The sequence below is a fragment of the Nyctibius grandis genome, chromosome 2 (assembly GCF_013368605.1).
Source record: "Nyctibius grandis isolate bNycGra1 chromosome 2, bNycGra1.pri, whole genome shotgun sequence".
NCBI lineage: Eukaryota > Metazoa > Chordata > Aves > Nyctibiiformes > Nyctibiidae > Nyctibius > Nyctibius grandis.
Window position 1 is genome coordinate 96,930,716 of NC_090659.1, and position 16,609 is coordinate 96,947,324.

A 16,609-nucleotide genomic window follows, 5' to 3' on the forward strand; every position below is an offset into this window, starting at 1 on the left:
GGAGGACCCTGGGAACTACAGGCTGGTCAGCCTCACCTTCATGCCTAGCAAGGTGATGGAACAGCTAATCCTGGAAACTATTTCCAGGCACACGAAGGACAAGAAAATCATCAGAAGTAGTCAGCACAGATTCACCAAGGGGAAGTCATGCTTGACCAACCCAATAACCTTCTACAATGAAATGATTGGCTTGGTAGACAAGGGGAGAGCAGTGGATATTGCCTACCAGGCAATTGCCTTCAGGGAGGCTTGTGACACTGTCTGCCATAGGATCCTCATAGAGAAGCTGATAAAGTATGGGCTGGATGAGCAGACAGTGAAGTGGATTGAAAACTGGATGAATGGCTGGACCCAGAGGGTGGTGATCATAGTGCAAAGTCTAGTTGGACTAGAAGGGCTGAGGTAAGAGGATCAGTGTATTTGCTTCTATAGCAAAAATACAAACACAGAGTTTATTTGCCTTTGTGCAAATGTAAATGCAAAGCATGTCTGACTCCTTTTTGTTGAGAGGGCACGGAGTAAATGCACGCAGACCAATATGATCGTTAAGCAGATCTCGTTTATTTACGTATCTGAGGGTACATTTATACTATTCTGTTTTTGTACACACTCTGTGTACATGTCATTTCTATTATGATTGGTTAGTATGCTTTGTTCACACGCCTCTATATTAGTTCTGATTGGTTTATGCTAAAAAGCTATATCTTGCAGGTGCAGCATTCTTTCTTATTTTTCAACTTCCCCATATCTTATTTTTCTCATAGCCAAAGTCCTTGTTCTTTATTATGATTGGCTAGCTCATTACCACCCCATTACCACCCCCTGGACATGCCTGGACATAGCTCGTTCAGTACCTCGTTCCCACCATTGTCCCGTGGGAACCCCACACCTTTTGTTACAAAGGACGACAGTGAAGCAGCTGAAATTCAGTGTTTCCCACTTAGGCTTTCTAAAACACCTCTTCTGAGGCTTCAGGAGTGCTTAACTGTCTCTGCTGACTTAGTGTAGGCATCAAGCTAAATGTAATACACCTTAATGAGGCCTTTTAAAGGGCCTTCTCAAAGAGCAGGAATTTGCCTTCTGAAGGTGATTAAATATTATGGGAATGTGGATACACAATACCTGACGAATAGGTTGTTGCCCTCTTGAAGGAGGTTTCCATTCATTTCTTTGAAATAATTCCTGTTTCTCGACAGGCACCACCATTCCAGATTCTGGAGAAACTTGGTCCTGGACTCTCCTTTTTTGAAGTTTATATGCTTTTTTAACAATAAAAGATTAAAAGGTTACATTCTGTGCTCTCTATGTGATTAATTATCATGTAGTTGCAAACCATAGTAGGGTGCATACACCTAACACTGACAGGTTGGGCTAACAAACGCTCCTTACGTCCTTTCATCATCATCACCATACTTCACACTTCCTAGGCACTCTGCCTTTCATTCTTAGCATGACATGCTTGTGAAAACATTATGATTTGTCACAGTCATGTAAAGTGGATCTCACTGATTAGTTTTGCAAAGCAGATTGAATAAAAGGGAGACCTCTATAAACTAGAATGCTGATTCCATGCTAGTACCAAGAACAGAATACAGGAGGTCTGATTCTTAGGCTCAGATTTCACTGCAGGATAGGTGTCTAACTGCTTAGGCATTCCCTTTCTAAACCCAGCCCTCGGTACTCTACAAATTGCTGGACAACATTGTAGTACTTGTGAAATTTGGAAAGAAGGGCTGAAAAGTGAAAAATTTACCTTATCAGTTCCCCATGTAGGAGAATAAAAATACACCCCATTCCAGTTTGGTCAGTCAGTATTTTGCAAAAACCTTAGTTGCAATAATGAAAAGTAGTGTCCTTGCTAGGATTAAGTAGTTTCTAAGTGAGTTTTAAATCTTTCCTGAGTAATGTCTGGGAGATAAAAATATATGAAAATTATGACCATGGACAATTTTTAAAATGCCTAAGCGATTTAGGTGTTCAGGTGCCTCTGTCCAAATTGCATTAGTCCTGAAGGCAGATAAATCGCATTGAAAGTAATTTCCAAAATAACATGGGTTCCTACACTACTGAAGAATTTTTTTCAGGAGGGGGGAAAAAAAGTCCATAGTGTAGTTAAGTAACTACATAAGTTTATTTTCAGAAATCTGTTTAAACTACTTTAATATTCCAAAGATAAATTTAAGGAATAATTATGAACTACTGAAGAATATAGAACTAGGAAAAGGTTATGCTGCCAGGAACATGACAGATGTTCAGCAGTTCATACAGAGATACCATTTAGTCTCATTCATGTTTTCTAAGAAGGTGCATACATAATCTGATCTATCAATGAGCACTAAATCCAAATAGAGTTCATTGTCTGTCACAATTTAATATAATTTATAATATTTTGTAAAATACATTTTTATTATTTTGTAAAATACCATGGAGCATGTTTTGTAAGATTTTTGCGTTTTTGCACGTAGCTTGGCAAAATTAAGTAAGGATATTTTTCATGTGATGGACCTAAACCGCATCTAGACTAAAGCCTCTCAGTTTTGTAAATTCTTTTCCTAAAAGAATTAAGATTAATATTTCAGCATTTTCCTATGGCAGCTTTTCTAGCTGAACATTGCTAATGAGCTGGTCTTAAAGTTGTCTTTTCCTGAACAGAATAGTGATGCACTGTCTGGGGTGAATGCTTCTACTGTTGCAGTTCTCTCCTCTTTTAATTTTTAACTTCGTGTGAAACTCTTGTATCCAAATGTGCAATAAAGACTGCTGGAGAAATTTACAGCCATCATGTATATCATAACAAACAAATGTTAGTGTAGAAATAATGTTAAATAATATTATCATTACCTTGTATCAGCTTGGCTCCAGACTGTGATGCTGAAGGCCTTTTTCTATGTGTCACAGCGTGACTGAGTTCTTCCTGTGTTATGTATAAGAAAAAAGCTATCTGACAGAACTGTTTATACTACTTTGATACATATTTTTCTCTCAGCAAGCAGCATACAAGCACGTACCTCAGGGGGCAAATACCTGAGAACAAGCTTCTGCAAGAAGGGCTTCCTTAGAATAGAATTGATAGATGGTCGATCTCTTGGAGAAATTTTAAACAACTGGGAAATTAATATCCTCAGGTCATACGAATAGTTGGAAGACACTGGGTGAAAACATCCTCTGCAGATCTTCAGCATCAGCTGGTGCAAACTATTGCCTTCAAACTTAATCAATTAAAACAGTAAAAAGAGAACAGTAAGTAGTGCTGGTTGGAAATGACGGACTAGACACCCCAACTTGAAAAAAGGTACTTGCTGACAGAAGCCCTGTGCTATGCAATCTCTTCACAAATCCTTTCTTGCTACCCATAGTTTGCTGCAAAAAATTAATATAACCACTCTCTGATTTTATTTTCTGGTTACGTTCTCCTTGTTTCAGTTGCACAAGTTAGGAGGTCTGATAGCTTTTGTACCTGGAAGTTTTATTCATACTCTGCTGTCATACAGTAACACAGAAGCAATTTTTCCAGAATGAAACATGATTTATTTTGCCAAAAGCTGTTCAGCAGAGACCTGCATACATACTGTCTTCACAGTGTTCACCTTCAAAACCTCACTCCACACAACGTTGCCTCTGCATTCTGTGTTCTCTCAGGAACCAAGGTACAAGCCTGATTTTACAACTGATGCCACTCAGGTAACTCATCCCTCTCAGTTCAGCAGATCTCTTAACAGATCAGCATGAATATAGCTCTTAGAGCCTTAGACAGGCAAAAATAATTTTGAAAGCAAGTTCTTTCTAAAATTACCATTTTATTTATGTGGCTATTTTGAAGGTGGTGTAACCAAAATTTGCCTTATCTTCACTTGCATTTCCTGTCTGCATCAGCATCTAGTCCCTGCCTTCAATTAAAAAAAACGGGCAGCAATACAAAATAAAACACCTAATAGTCATAAGAAGTATTATTATTGTTTTCTCACTTTGTGAAATCTGAAATTTTGCTCTCAGCTCAGCACAATTGCTCTCCCTATCAGTGCTGCTCTGCCTTCTCCTGCATCCAAGCTCAGCAAAAGATCAGCTTCTGCTGGGGCCAGGAATCTGATCCTTTTCCTGTTGTTGGGATTAGTCTTTGCTGTGTTCCCTTCTCCACATAATACTCACAGGCTGGGGATTATCTGAGGCTCAGATCAGGCTAAGGACAACACAGCTTCCTGAAGATGCTATCCATCATCTCAGTTATTTTCTGACATGAATGTGCTTCCAAACAAAACGAAACCTTTAGGAAAATGCTTCTGGGGACTCAAACTCCTTTGTGGGGAAAAGTAGGTTTCAAACTCTTTAGTAAGTAAGTATAAATTTCTATTTTCAAATAGAAATGAGTAAAATTATATGCCTAAAGCCTAACCTTGAAGTTTGGCTTTAATTCTTTCCATTGTTCATCTGCCTTTTGAAAAAGTTTAGTACTTATTAAAGAGTAAATAGATGTTCGATGTATGTATACAGACACACACACACACATATATATAAATTGTAGAAATACAATATTGTATTTTAGTATGCACAATACAGTAACAATATGAAAAATTAAACACTAGCAGTCATTCTTTAATATCAATAAACAAGCTGCAAATAATTCTAGCAGCTGACTATGAATCCTATTATTACTACAGTTTTTCCAGGTTGTCCACTATCTTTTTTTAATAATATGATAATGATCTGATTCGATGGTACTTACAGGATGCTTTAGTGCACATAGCTCATAAAGCACACAGCCAAGAGACCAAATATCTCTGTGAATAAAAAGTAATTAAAATTTCAGGGAAAAGACTACAATATTTTCATACATGTAATCAGTACCTCTTCTCAGCTCTCAAATTTATTAACGTTATTCCATCACAGATTAATATTGGTGCAACTTTTAATTTTTCTTAAGATGCACTAAAAAGAACAACTAGAAATTTCTTTTTAGTTGTGGTACCAACGTTTCTATGATACCTAAATAAGTACTACCATTATCATTGGAAAAGGCACATGACATAAAGAATGCCTGTTTAATATTCCTAGCAGGATGAAGGGCAAAGCTATCTCTGGCTGACTTGATAGTTAAGGAGACAATAAGGGAATAAACTTGTGTGAATAGCAACTTAGAGCTGAGAAGCTAGTCTGGGCTCCAGGACATTTGGTGTTGATCACATCCCCCACACAGAGAAGGCGGTCTAGCCCACTCAGCTCCTAACTTTTCAGTGCTTCTCATCTGATTCATTTGTGCTAAGCCTGAGTGAGCCTTTACAATTCTCAGACCTATTAGTCTTTCCTGCAGGTGGCTACAGCAAAGTTCCAGAATTGCCAACCTAGCAGCTTTAATTTTACTCACAGAATCACAGAATCACAGAATGTTAGGGATTGGAAGGGACCTCGAAAGATCATCTAGTCCAATCCCCCTGCCGGGGCAGGATTGCCTAGACCATATCACACAGGAACGCGTCCAGGCGGGTTTTGAATGTCTCCAGAGAAGGAGACTCCACAACCTCTCTGGGCAGCCTGTTCCAGTGTTCAGTCACCCTCACCGTAAAGAAGTTTTTCCTCAAATTTAAGTGGAACCTCCTGTGCTCCAGCTTGCACCCATTGCCCCTTGTCCTGTCAAGGGATGTCACTGAGAAGAGCCTGGCTCCATCCTCTAGTGTATTTTTATATATCACAAATGAGTGTATCAAAAATTAATGAACTTGGAAATGAAAAGATCCATACTTGCATTGGTTATTACATGTTGGAAACACAGAGAGAAATTTAGTATTTGATGCAGAACCAGATAAAGCAAAGGAAAAAAGGTCTATTTTACATTCCACGCCACTACTGACAAGGAGTATTAAAAGAGAATGAGATTAAACTTTAAGTTTAAAGTACAAATAATTTTATAAAAACAAAAAATATAATTATATTAAGCCTGTAGATGAATCACAACAAATTTATGATTGCTATACTCTGACACTGTGAGTCAAAATACAACCCACAGTGTTGTACAGTGTAACATAGTTGTTGTATACGACTGATGCACCAAATTATTGTACACAATAATACAAAACTTCACAAAGGATGACACGTGAAATTCCTGGTGCCCTGCAGAAATACTGATTCAAACCATGATATTACTAAAATAAGTCCTCCCGCATCTGCACACTTTCACACACAAGCATATGAAGGAAAGACAGAGACTTACGTTTTATTGTTGTATGGTCGATTTTCACAGATCTCAGGTGACAAATAATATGGAGTCCCTACACAGGTATGGGCAAGCTCCATAGTGCTAATGAAACACAATGAACAAAAAGGCTTACACACTGAAAAAGTTTACAAGCAATTGAACTAGAGGCTTCTCTGACCCAGGTGAAAAGCCCGCAGGGGACATGATTTCTGCTCTCCAAATAGTTGAATAATGGAACACCCCAAGAATAACTAAAGTATTTCCCAGTTCTGTGTAAAAATGACCAACTATTTTAACAGTGGAGAGTATTTGCACTTCAACAGAAAGCACAAGAACTCTTTTCCCCACTTTTCCCCAGCGTTGTAATCAACATTTTCAAGGAATGTTTTTCATTAACACAGAACTCTGAAAGCTGTCAAAGACACCGTGAATTATGAGAAGTCTCCAACATATTCACTGAAGTAAGAATATGGGAGGTGGTAGTCAGTCACACAAGCCAGAAACAGTGGGAGGAGAAAGTGCTGTCCAGAAACTAAAGGAGGAGTAAGTGAATTCTAATTCCATCTTTGGTGCTGACTTGTGAAAGTGCAGCCAAATATCACCACTTGGATTCATTTCACTCACTTTTAGATATCTACTCTGTGGATGTCATCAAGAGTCACTGGGAAGTCAGTGCAGAGAAACAGGTACTTGCAGAGTGTGATTCCTCTCACTCTATACTAGATGTCAATGAAAGTTGTACGTTACAGTCTTTATAGAGTATATGAAGTCTGAGTGCCAGAGGTGCCACAGACACCTAACTGCAGGTAAAATTATTGGACATTATCTTGCATTTTGGAGAATGGAGATGAAAATGTCTTTGTACACTCCAAGGGTGGAGGAAAAGAGAGGCTGAGAAACTTAATTCACTTCTTATATGAGGAAAAGTACTATCAAGCTCCAATTATTTTGTTGTGTAAGAATATTAAATACTCTTAATCCTTAAAGCAATTATCCCCAGAACACTTCTGAAGGTAAGCACTTTCTGCATAAGCAGTTTACATGTGGAGAGTTGAGGCACTGACAGCAGGTCTATGCTCCACAAAGAAACACTCCACAAAGGAATGAGAGCTGGCAGAGACTGCAGCTATAACAGCGACATGGCATATCCCTGGAGATGAGCAGGCTTGGATCAAGGTACTATCCAAACATGCTAATGTTTGTTGTCAGAGGATGTAGGGAGGCAACTAGGAAAGCTAAGGCCTCCTTGGAATTAAACCTTGCAAGAGAGGTCAAGGACAACAGAAAGGGCTTCTTCAAATACATTGCAGGTAAAGCCAACACTAGAGGCAATGTAGGCCCACTGATGAATGAGGTGGGGGTCCTGGAGACAGAGGATAAAAAGAAGGCGGAGTTACTGAATGCCTTCTTTGCCTCTGTCTATACTGCTGGAGGCTGTCCTGAGGAGCCCCGGACCCCTGAGGCCTCAGAAGAAGTCAGGATAGAGGAGGAATCTGTCTTGGTTGATGAGGGCTGGGTCAGGGACCAATTAAGCAATCTGGACGTCCATAAATCCATGGGCCCTGATGGGATGCACCCGCGGGTGCTGAGGAAGCTGGCGGAAGTCATTGCTAGGCCACTCTCCATCATCTTTGCTAAGTCGTGGGCAACGGGAGAGGTGCCTGAGGACTGGAGGAAAGCGAATGTCACTCCAGTCTTCAAAAAGGGCAAGAAGGAGGACCCGGGTAACTATAGACCGGTCAGCCTCACCTCCATCCCCGGAAAGGTAACGGAACAACTTGTCCTTGGTGCTGTCTCTAGGCATATCAAGGATAGGGGGATCATCAGGGGCAGTCAACATGGCTTCATCAAGGGGAAGTCATGCTTAATCAACTTGATAGCCTTTTATGAGGACGTAACCCGGTGGATAGATGATGGTAAAGCTGTGGATGTGGTCTATCTCGATTTCAGTAAAGCGTTTGACACGGTCTCCCACAGCATCCTCACAGCTAAACTGAGGAAGTGTGGTCTGGATGATCGGGTAGTGAGGTGGATTGTGAAGTGGCTGAAGGAAAGAAGCCAGAGAGTGGTGGTCAATGGGACTGAGTCCAGTTGGAGGTCTGTGTCTAGCGGAGTCCCGCAAGGGCCGGTACTGGGACCAGTTCTATTCAATATATTCATTAATGACTTGGATGAGGGATTAGAGTGCACTGTCAGCAAGTTCGCTGATGACACAAAACTGGGAGGAGTGGCTGACACAACGGAAGGCTGCGCAGCCATTCAGAGAGACCTGGACAGGCTGGAGAGTTGGGCGGGGAGAAATTTAATGAAATATAACAAGGGCAAGTGTAGAGTCCTGCATCTGGGCAAGAACAACCCCATGTACCAGTACAAGTTGGGGGCAGAGCTGTTGGAGAGCAGCGTAGGGGAAAGGGACCTGGGGGTCCTAGTGGACAGCAGGATGACCATGAGCCAGCTGTGTGCCCTTGTGGCCAAGAAGGCCAATGGCATCCTGGGGTGTATTAGAAGGGGTGTGGTCAGCAGGTCGAGAGAGGTTCTCCTCCCCCTCTACTCTGCCCTGGTGAGGCCGCATCTGGAATATTGTGTCCAGTTCTGGGCCCCTCAGTTCAAGAAGGACAGGGAACTGCTAGAGAGAGTCCAGCGCAGAGCTACAAAGATGATTAAGGGAGTGGAACATCTCCCTTATGAGGAGAGGCTGAGGGAGCTGGGTCTCTTTAGCTTAGGGAAGAGGAGACTGAGGGGTGACCTCATCAATGTTTATAAATATGTAAAGGGCAAGTGTCATGAGGATGGAGCCAGGCTCTTCTCAGTGACATCCCTTGACAGGACAAGGGGCAATGGGTGCAAGCTGGAACACAGGAGGTTCCACATAAATATGAGGAAAAACTTCTTTACGGTGAGGGTGACTGAACACTGGAACAGGCTGCCCAGAGAGGTTGTGGAGTCTCCTTCTCTGGAGACATTCAAAACCCGCCTGGACGCGTTCCTGTGTGATATGGTCTAGGCAATCCTGCTCCGGCAGGGGGATTGGACTAGATGATCTTTCGAGGTCCCTTCCAATCCCTAACATTCTGTGATTCTGTGATTCTGTGATTCTGTAATAAACTCCAGCTCTCAGCAAGACTTCCTAGCTCTGATGCATCACTGAACTGGCACAGTTATGTAGGCCTAAATCCAAAGCCAAGCTGATGGGGCCTTGACAGAAATTACACGGGCTGTATGTCCATGTGAAGAATGCATAAAGGTACCTAATACATGTACACAGTTAAGTACATCTGAAGAGAATGAGCAAATTGTCTATATTGGTTAAAGTTATCTATTTTTTTACTGCTGCTGTGTAGACAGAAACATGGTTAGACTTACACTGATTTTATTTAGGGATAAGAAAGGTTTTAACAAGTGAGTTGCTGCAGGTGTAGTACAAAGCGACTGAGAAGAGCTGATACTAGAGGGACAATCTGCAAAATGATCAACAGAGGAAATTACCTTTCCACACAATACCTAATTAAATTGTCCTAATTATATGTCCTGCCAAGGTCAAAGACAATCAAGCGGCTCAAAAAGAGATCAAATTCAAGCATTGTCCTGTTGTTAGCATGTCCCCTGGCATGTTTTGGCCACACCAAAAAGCACTCTCCTAGACAACACCTGGCCACAATGCAGGACAGGCCAACCTTGTCCCCAAAGTCAGTAAAGATATGGCCACCTTCTCTGGGAGAATGGAGTTTAGCCATACAGATGCAAGCCATGCCATGCCATTTACTCTCAGGCCCGTTTTTTAAAAGTTAATATAGGCACAGTCTTGGAGGACATACAAAGAAAATCTGTACAAACTCTTTTCTCAGGCTCTTTGCTTTCTTTTTTATGAGGCACCAGAAGTGATTATCAACAGCTGCAAGAGCAGCAGCTGTGCCTCCAGAATCTCTTTATGTCAGTTCCCCAGAGAACAGGGAAAGACTGGGGCTTCCCCACCTTATGTCCTATTTATAACAGAAGTCCAGTTACTAGGCTAGATACATCTGTGGTTTCATGCAGGATGGCATGTTTTAGTATAACAGAAAAAAAATGTAGTGTCAGACCCTTTGTATCCCAGATCTCTTGAACAAGCATAATCCACAAACAATTTGCACATTCAGGTTGCATTCTGAACATTCATAAACAGTCCTATTTGGTGTAGGTCACAGACTAATTAAAAAAGGTGCTTACCTGTTCAACTGTCTTGCTATGCCAAAGTCCCCAAGCTTTGCTACCTCTCCATTATTGCTAAGAAAAATGTTCTGCAAATAAAAACAAAACTGGTATGTGAAAATGATACATGGCAGAGCTTCTTAAGCATATTTTTAAAAGACAAAATCACCCCTTCTCCAGTACCAGTTTTACTACCTGTGCTTTTACATCTCTGTGTAAAATCTTCTTGTCGTGAATATGCTTCAAGCCCAAGGAGATCTGCACAAACCAACTCAGAATCTGCAGTGAAAGTTAAAGGGAACAGATATCTATAAATTTGCATGACTCTAATGTCCAATGGGGCATCTTACTGAAATATATAAAGACAACAACAAAATCTAAAATACCTAGATCATATACCATATAAAATAGTAAAAAATAATATTTTTACAATAAATGCCATAGATTTTTCTTTTTAGTGCTATCACAAAACTAAATGGACATAAATACCTGCTCCATTTTCCTTATCCCCATCAAGTTTTCATTGACTGTGACAGGATGAGTACTTGAACAGGACTGAATAATAATGTCAAAGGACAGTAAGAATACTAGACTTTTATTTAGAAATGAGTGAGTTCCAATAACAACTAAAACAGAATTGGGAAGCGTCTTCTTAACCCTCAGTGGTGGAAGCCACACCACCTCGTTACAATATTTGTAGTCTTACTGAATGTGGTCCAGAAAAACAAACAAACAAACAAACAAAAAAAAAAGGATAGAGGATTGAAATGTGGTGAAAGAAGGGAGCTATGAAGAAATTTGCATAATAAGAAAGCACACAGGTTTATCCTTTATCCTTAACCCAGTACAGCTCTTAAACATATATTTAACTTCAAATATACATGCATTTTATTGAATAAGGGCCTTTGGACTTAATTCAGAAACAAAAGTACAACGTGCTTATATGCTTTTCTATTTAGGAAAATTGATGGTCATGAAAGAGTTTGATTCAAGTAATAATCTTCTATTTAGTAATGCTTCATATTAAGCAGATGATTTCCTGAATAGGGCTGATGCCACAAATGAGACTTTCTTAGGCACACATTTGAAAATCTAAAGATATTTTAACAACGTTATGTTAAATTGGGCAATTTGCTTTCCTTTCATGATTGGCAGATATATCTTTAGTTTCTATAATCCATTCTTCTACCTGTACTCCCTTTGCCTTTCTTTGGATATGGATTATTTTGTCAAGGGGTTTGTGTGCCTTGGTTCTTTCTTTTGTGTTTTCACGATCTGTGGTTTTGTCCTCTCTTCATTTTCTCTCATGTTCTCTCTGCTGATAGTATGACTCCCAATAGGATCTTAAAATTCATTATTACTGAACCAGTAATTCACTTCCAACTGACTTCTACACTAAGGAGTTCCTCTTTTACCACTAAAGCAAAAAGAAAAGTCATAATACTCCATTTTTTTCCACTTTTATGCTTTAGAGTATATTGCTACTAACAGGTTGGATACTATCTATCTAGTTTCTAGGTAAATTTTCATTGTACTTGCAAAGGTGGAAGACCAAAACATGATTAAATAACCTCAGAGTTCAGTACATTAAGTCCAATATATAAGAGAAAATTTCCTTCAGAAAGCTAAGAGTTAGTAAAAAAATAAAGGAGTAAGTAAGGAATAGTGAGAAATTCTGTTTCTGTGAATTGAAATGCCTATCATACTCGCCTACTTGCAAATTAAAAAATATGTGAACAAGCTCCAAAAGCAGTCAGAATTCGGGGCATATTTCTCTGTGCTGGTTTAACAATTTAAATGGCATCAGAGAAGTCTTGACCCAAATGAAATGAATGAGAGATTTACCATTGACTTCAGTATAAAGCAGGATACGCCATGATGCAAATAGCGTAAACAAATTGAGAACTCGTATATAACATATCCCCTCATAATTCTAAAGCACCATTTAAAAGAAAGTCTTCATGGCTTAGTAGGGATACTACTAATACAAAGAAAAAGGGCATCCACAGTGGAAGGAGCAATGGGAGGGAGGGGGGATAAAAACAGCATCCAAACTCTGCTAATGAATTAATTTAAGATCTTAAACCAGTATAGAAAGCAAACGCTAAACTCTCATTTAAATTACCAAAGTTTCTTTAAAATATTCAATTACTGTAACAGGTCAGAAAAGAAACAGTAGCTTGTACTAGATAATTCAAACCACATGTTTTACATAATATGTCATTTCCTCTAAACATAACTACTTTCACCTGGTCCTCATCAAACAGCACTCCATGCTGCATATTTATCCGCTCCATTAAATCTCCACCATCACAGTATTCCATCACAATATATAGCTTGTTCTTTTCTGAAAGGAAAAGTATAATTTTTCCTTTATTCCTTTATTACTCATTAATACAGCATTAAATTATTTTTATTTTATATGATCCTTCTTTTAAAAGGGAGTAGTTAATCCTCTGTCTACTCCTCCATTTCAAAGAGTAACTTGGAAAAAATGGATACTTTCAGTGAAAACTGATGCAAAACTAAGATATGAAAATATGTTTAAATAGAGATTCACCAAAATGTTAAATACATGAGAAAACCCTCAAGAGACCACACTGATAGAAAGACAGATGTTCTTTCAGGCAATGCTTAGCAGAATGCCTCATAGTTGGGATTGTTCCCCAATAACAACTAAGTATACAGTTAGGCTTAGGGAAAAGGTTAAAAGTAGACAGTGTCCAAACTGTAGAAATAAACAGCAGGGGCTACTTAATATGGAAACTCACCCTATTCTTACCTCTCTGGGGTCCAGAGGACTACCAGATTTATGTGTCCCTTAAAACATTTACACTCCTGATCACAGAAAACAATTTGAACACAAGCTGTAACTATAGCATTCATTACATAAGGCATTGCTTATGACAGATGTCAGCAGGAAAAATAAATATAGGGAATTAGCTTTTTGGAGAACAGACTTCCTTCCATCTCTTTCAGTCCTGAAGAATTCTGTATCCTTGAGTGATACCTCAAAATACGTCTCATGACAAAAGGCCAACAGGACCTATTTCTTGCTGTACTCAAAAGCTCTCTTTATTAAAACTCCTAGAAAAGTCTCATAAAACTCTGGACTCCTATTGAAGGTCAAGACTAAAGTTCAACTTAAGCAATGCAGACACCCCAGGATCTAGCATTCATGCCACAACACCTTAGGTCCCCCACACACACACGAAGAGGACAAGTGAGTTTGATACCTCATGTTCATTCTTAGGAGTTGGGACCTGTCCCCACTAGTAAGTAAGGGGTCAGGGACAGGCTTAAGGTTGGGCAATATTAACAAGGTAGGTTTTGCTGCCTTCCACTCCTATAATCACAAATAAAACAAAAATGTTAAAAGTAAACCTTGCAAAGAAGCATAGAAGGTTACGATATTTGCATGCTTCATCTTGGCCAGAAGAATGACTTCTTTCTGAGAGGCTTCTTTTCCTTTCACAGGCATCTACAAAGAATTAAGAAACTATATGCTAGCAATGATATATTTAACTCTCTTCAAAAATAGTTACATCATTATCAAACCATTCCCCCAAATATAAAAAGGCTGTGTAGCAAGGTGATGCAGAAATATTATAAAAAATGATGTATATATAATGTAAAATATCAATTTGCAGTGTATGCTTGGAAATATATTGGAACATTACCAAAGTCAAACCAAATTATGACATTTTACAAACAGTCAAATGTATACCCTTAAACTTTTTACACAAATGCTATTGCTAAGCTAGGAATAGAGTTAAACTCTAAAGTTAAACTTCCCTTAAGTAGTTTAAGAATAAGGGTCTAGATGATTCCATGTTCTTAATACAGGTGATCTCAAAAGAATAAAATAAAAAGAAAAAAAAGTCCTTCTGTTTTACTGGTGTTATGAGTTCTCGCAACATTTCAGGCAAACTCTTTGCCCTGTTACATTAAATATAAAACTTCTATTTGGTTCAGTGTGATCACGCTTTCATCAATATTACTTCTTAAAAATTCATGTCTCTGAATATCCATACAGCAAAATGTCCTCTTGTATTTATAAAAAGTTTCTTACCCTCATTCTTAAGAAATAGTTTTGAAATGTAATCCTCAAAGATTGAAAAATCAGAAAGTGAATGAAACACACTCTATCGTATAAAAAACCTTATGACTTCAAAGTAATAATTTTCTGTATCCAGCTCCTGATTTTTGAACAAGTGGGATCCACAATAATATTTTTATTAACTTCCATTTTTCTACTTTGCATACATCAAAATCTCAGATTACAAATATATGTTTTTTATTGGTCATGAGCATAGAGAGAAACTATTTACTTTTTATTTAGCTGTCCTTACTAGCGTATCAATTTTTCTGGGTTTGAATCTGGAAGTTATACAGCTCTTTCTAGAACTGATATATATTTACTCTTCTATTATAATTCTCTAATATATTAGAAATTCACTAGTGTGGCCCAGAATAGCAAAAGACCTGTCAAAAGCATGTAGGCACTCATTGAAATTGACTGTTGAAACCCCTGTACTGAAATCCCAGGGTGTTTAATTGCCTGTCTTTCTAGATAGATATAGGACTGGTATTGCTCTTATACCTGAGCTAGTGACCCTAACCTGCCTACACAGACAACAGAAAGAAAGAGAGCACTTTTATGGCCCGATTCAGCTTATTCTAAAACACACATGATCAACAACATCCTAAAAATACATTTTTCTCTTGTTCCTAGAAAGGGAGTCTAGCCAAGCAGCTCAGATGCTGTGAGCGACAGAACAGACATTTAAAATTAGATGAGATGAATCAAACCGCCATAAACATAAATGAGAATTGGAAAGACTCCGTTGTAAATTACTAACCTCTGAAAATATGGAAGTGGGGAAAAAAAAAGGAAATTAAAAAGTTTAGAGAAATGTATCACAAAATTGTGATTTGTTATTTCAGTGGCAATAGTTTCACTGTAGTTGAATCATCTATTATAAAATCTGAATTAGGCAGTGTCACGCATTGTAGGTAGAAATTTTGAAAAGAACAAAAATGCAGTAAAATGTAAATGCTGTTTATATCAAAATACATATTTTGTCTATGCTTGTAAATCACTAAATTAGCAAAGAGTACAGTCTTCAGAAAGTTTAACGCTATATAATCATGCTAGAACTACAAAGGAGATAAAACATAACCCAAGATCATACCCTAGCTAAATGCAATTAGGACAATCAGGTAAGCAACTACCGTTATCATCCAGGTTTTGTTGTTTTACCTTAGTTAAATCAATCTCTTTGATAACACACTGCTCATTATCCACTTTTCCTTTTGCCAAGAATATTTTGCCAAAAGATCCTTCTCCAATTTTTTTAACAATTTCATATTTATCCATGATGCCTTCGTCTTAAAGCAGTGTCTAAAATAAAAAAGTCCCCAAATTAGTATTGCACATAGTCAGTGCTGTAACATCTGAGTTTGTACTACAAACCCAATAGAACATTACTTTTTAAGACTGTCATTTTTATCACATTTTTATCACATTTTATCACACTTTCATTACTGCTGATGATTCTTCCTCAAAATGTCATCTCCTGCAAATTACTGCCTATCTGAACTTTCAGTAAGCAGCAAGTTTATGAGTGTCTCATAAAGAAAACCTTGAAGCTTAGTCCTAGTACACCCTAAAGTTAAAACATGAGAAGGCAGTAGAAAGTACTATGTAATAATATGATTTTGGAAAGTCTGACTCATTATTTCCTGAAGTTAACAATACTGCAGATTTGTTCTTTTAATGGAAAATCCTGATAATCTATTTCATGTCGATTTAGTTTAAACTAATGTGATCTAATGCTGGCAGCAAAAAGAAAAGCCACTGCATTTTGCAGGAGACCACAGCCAAGTGCAGTCAGGCATCAGCAGTTGTCTGGAAACCCCTGGCAGAAACAGTAATGTCACTGGGTACTTGCACCGTATCTATGAGAAAACTTAGCTAAATATGAGCAAACACTATAAAACTATTCTTATTAGTTGGCTTGAGTTTTAGCAAGGGGGATTTGCTAATATACTAGACTGTCCCTGTCAGGAGGGGCCGTTTCTGAGGACCACTTCGACAGCGCAGGTTGGGTGACCTTCGGGCATTTATAAATTAGGTATTTGGGTCAAAGCCAGCTCCTGTTCGTAGCCACAGGTGAGAAGCAGCCACCCGGGACAGCTGGGCCTCCCACGCAGGCGGGACGAGCTGCCCCC

General features: G+C 38.7%; 1 protein-coding gene across 1 annotated transcript in view; it reads right to left on the minus strand.

The window, feature by feature from the left end:
* The window catches only part of LOC137675425 (serine/threonine-protein kinase Nek5-like), a 29,296-nt gene extending 13,541 nt beyond the window's left edge, over window positions 1-15,755 (minus strand). Inside the window, 10 exon segments of the mRNA XM_068421514.1 lie at window positions 1,123-1,259; window positions 2,842-2,914; window positions 3,009-3,209; window positions 4,721-4,775; window positions 6,203-6,289; window positions 10,394-10,464; window positions 10,571-10,654; window positions 12,625-12,722; window positions 13,760-13,856; window positions 15,639-15,755. Of these exon segments, the coding sequence (XP_068277615.1) occupies window positions 1,123-1,259; window positions 2,842-2,914; window positions 3,009-3,209; window positions 4,721-4,775; window positions 6,203-6,289; window positions 10,394-10,464; window positions 10,571-10,654; window positions 12,625-12,722; window positions 13,760-13,856; window positions 15,639-15,755 (1,020 nt within the window).
* Between the last annotated feature and the right edge of the window lie 854 nt (window positions 15,756-16,609).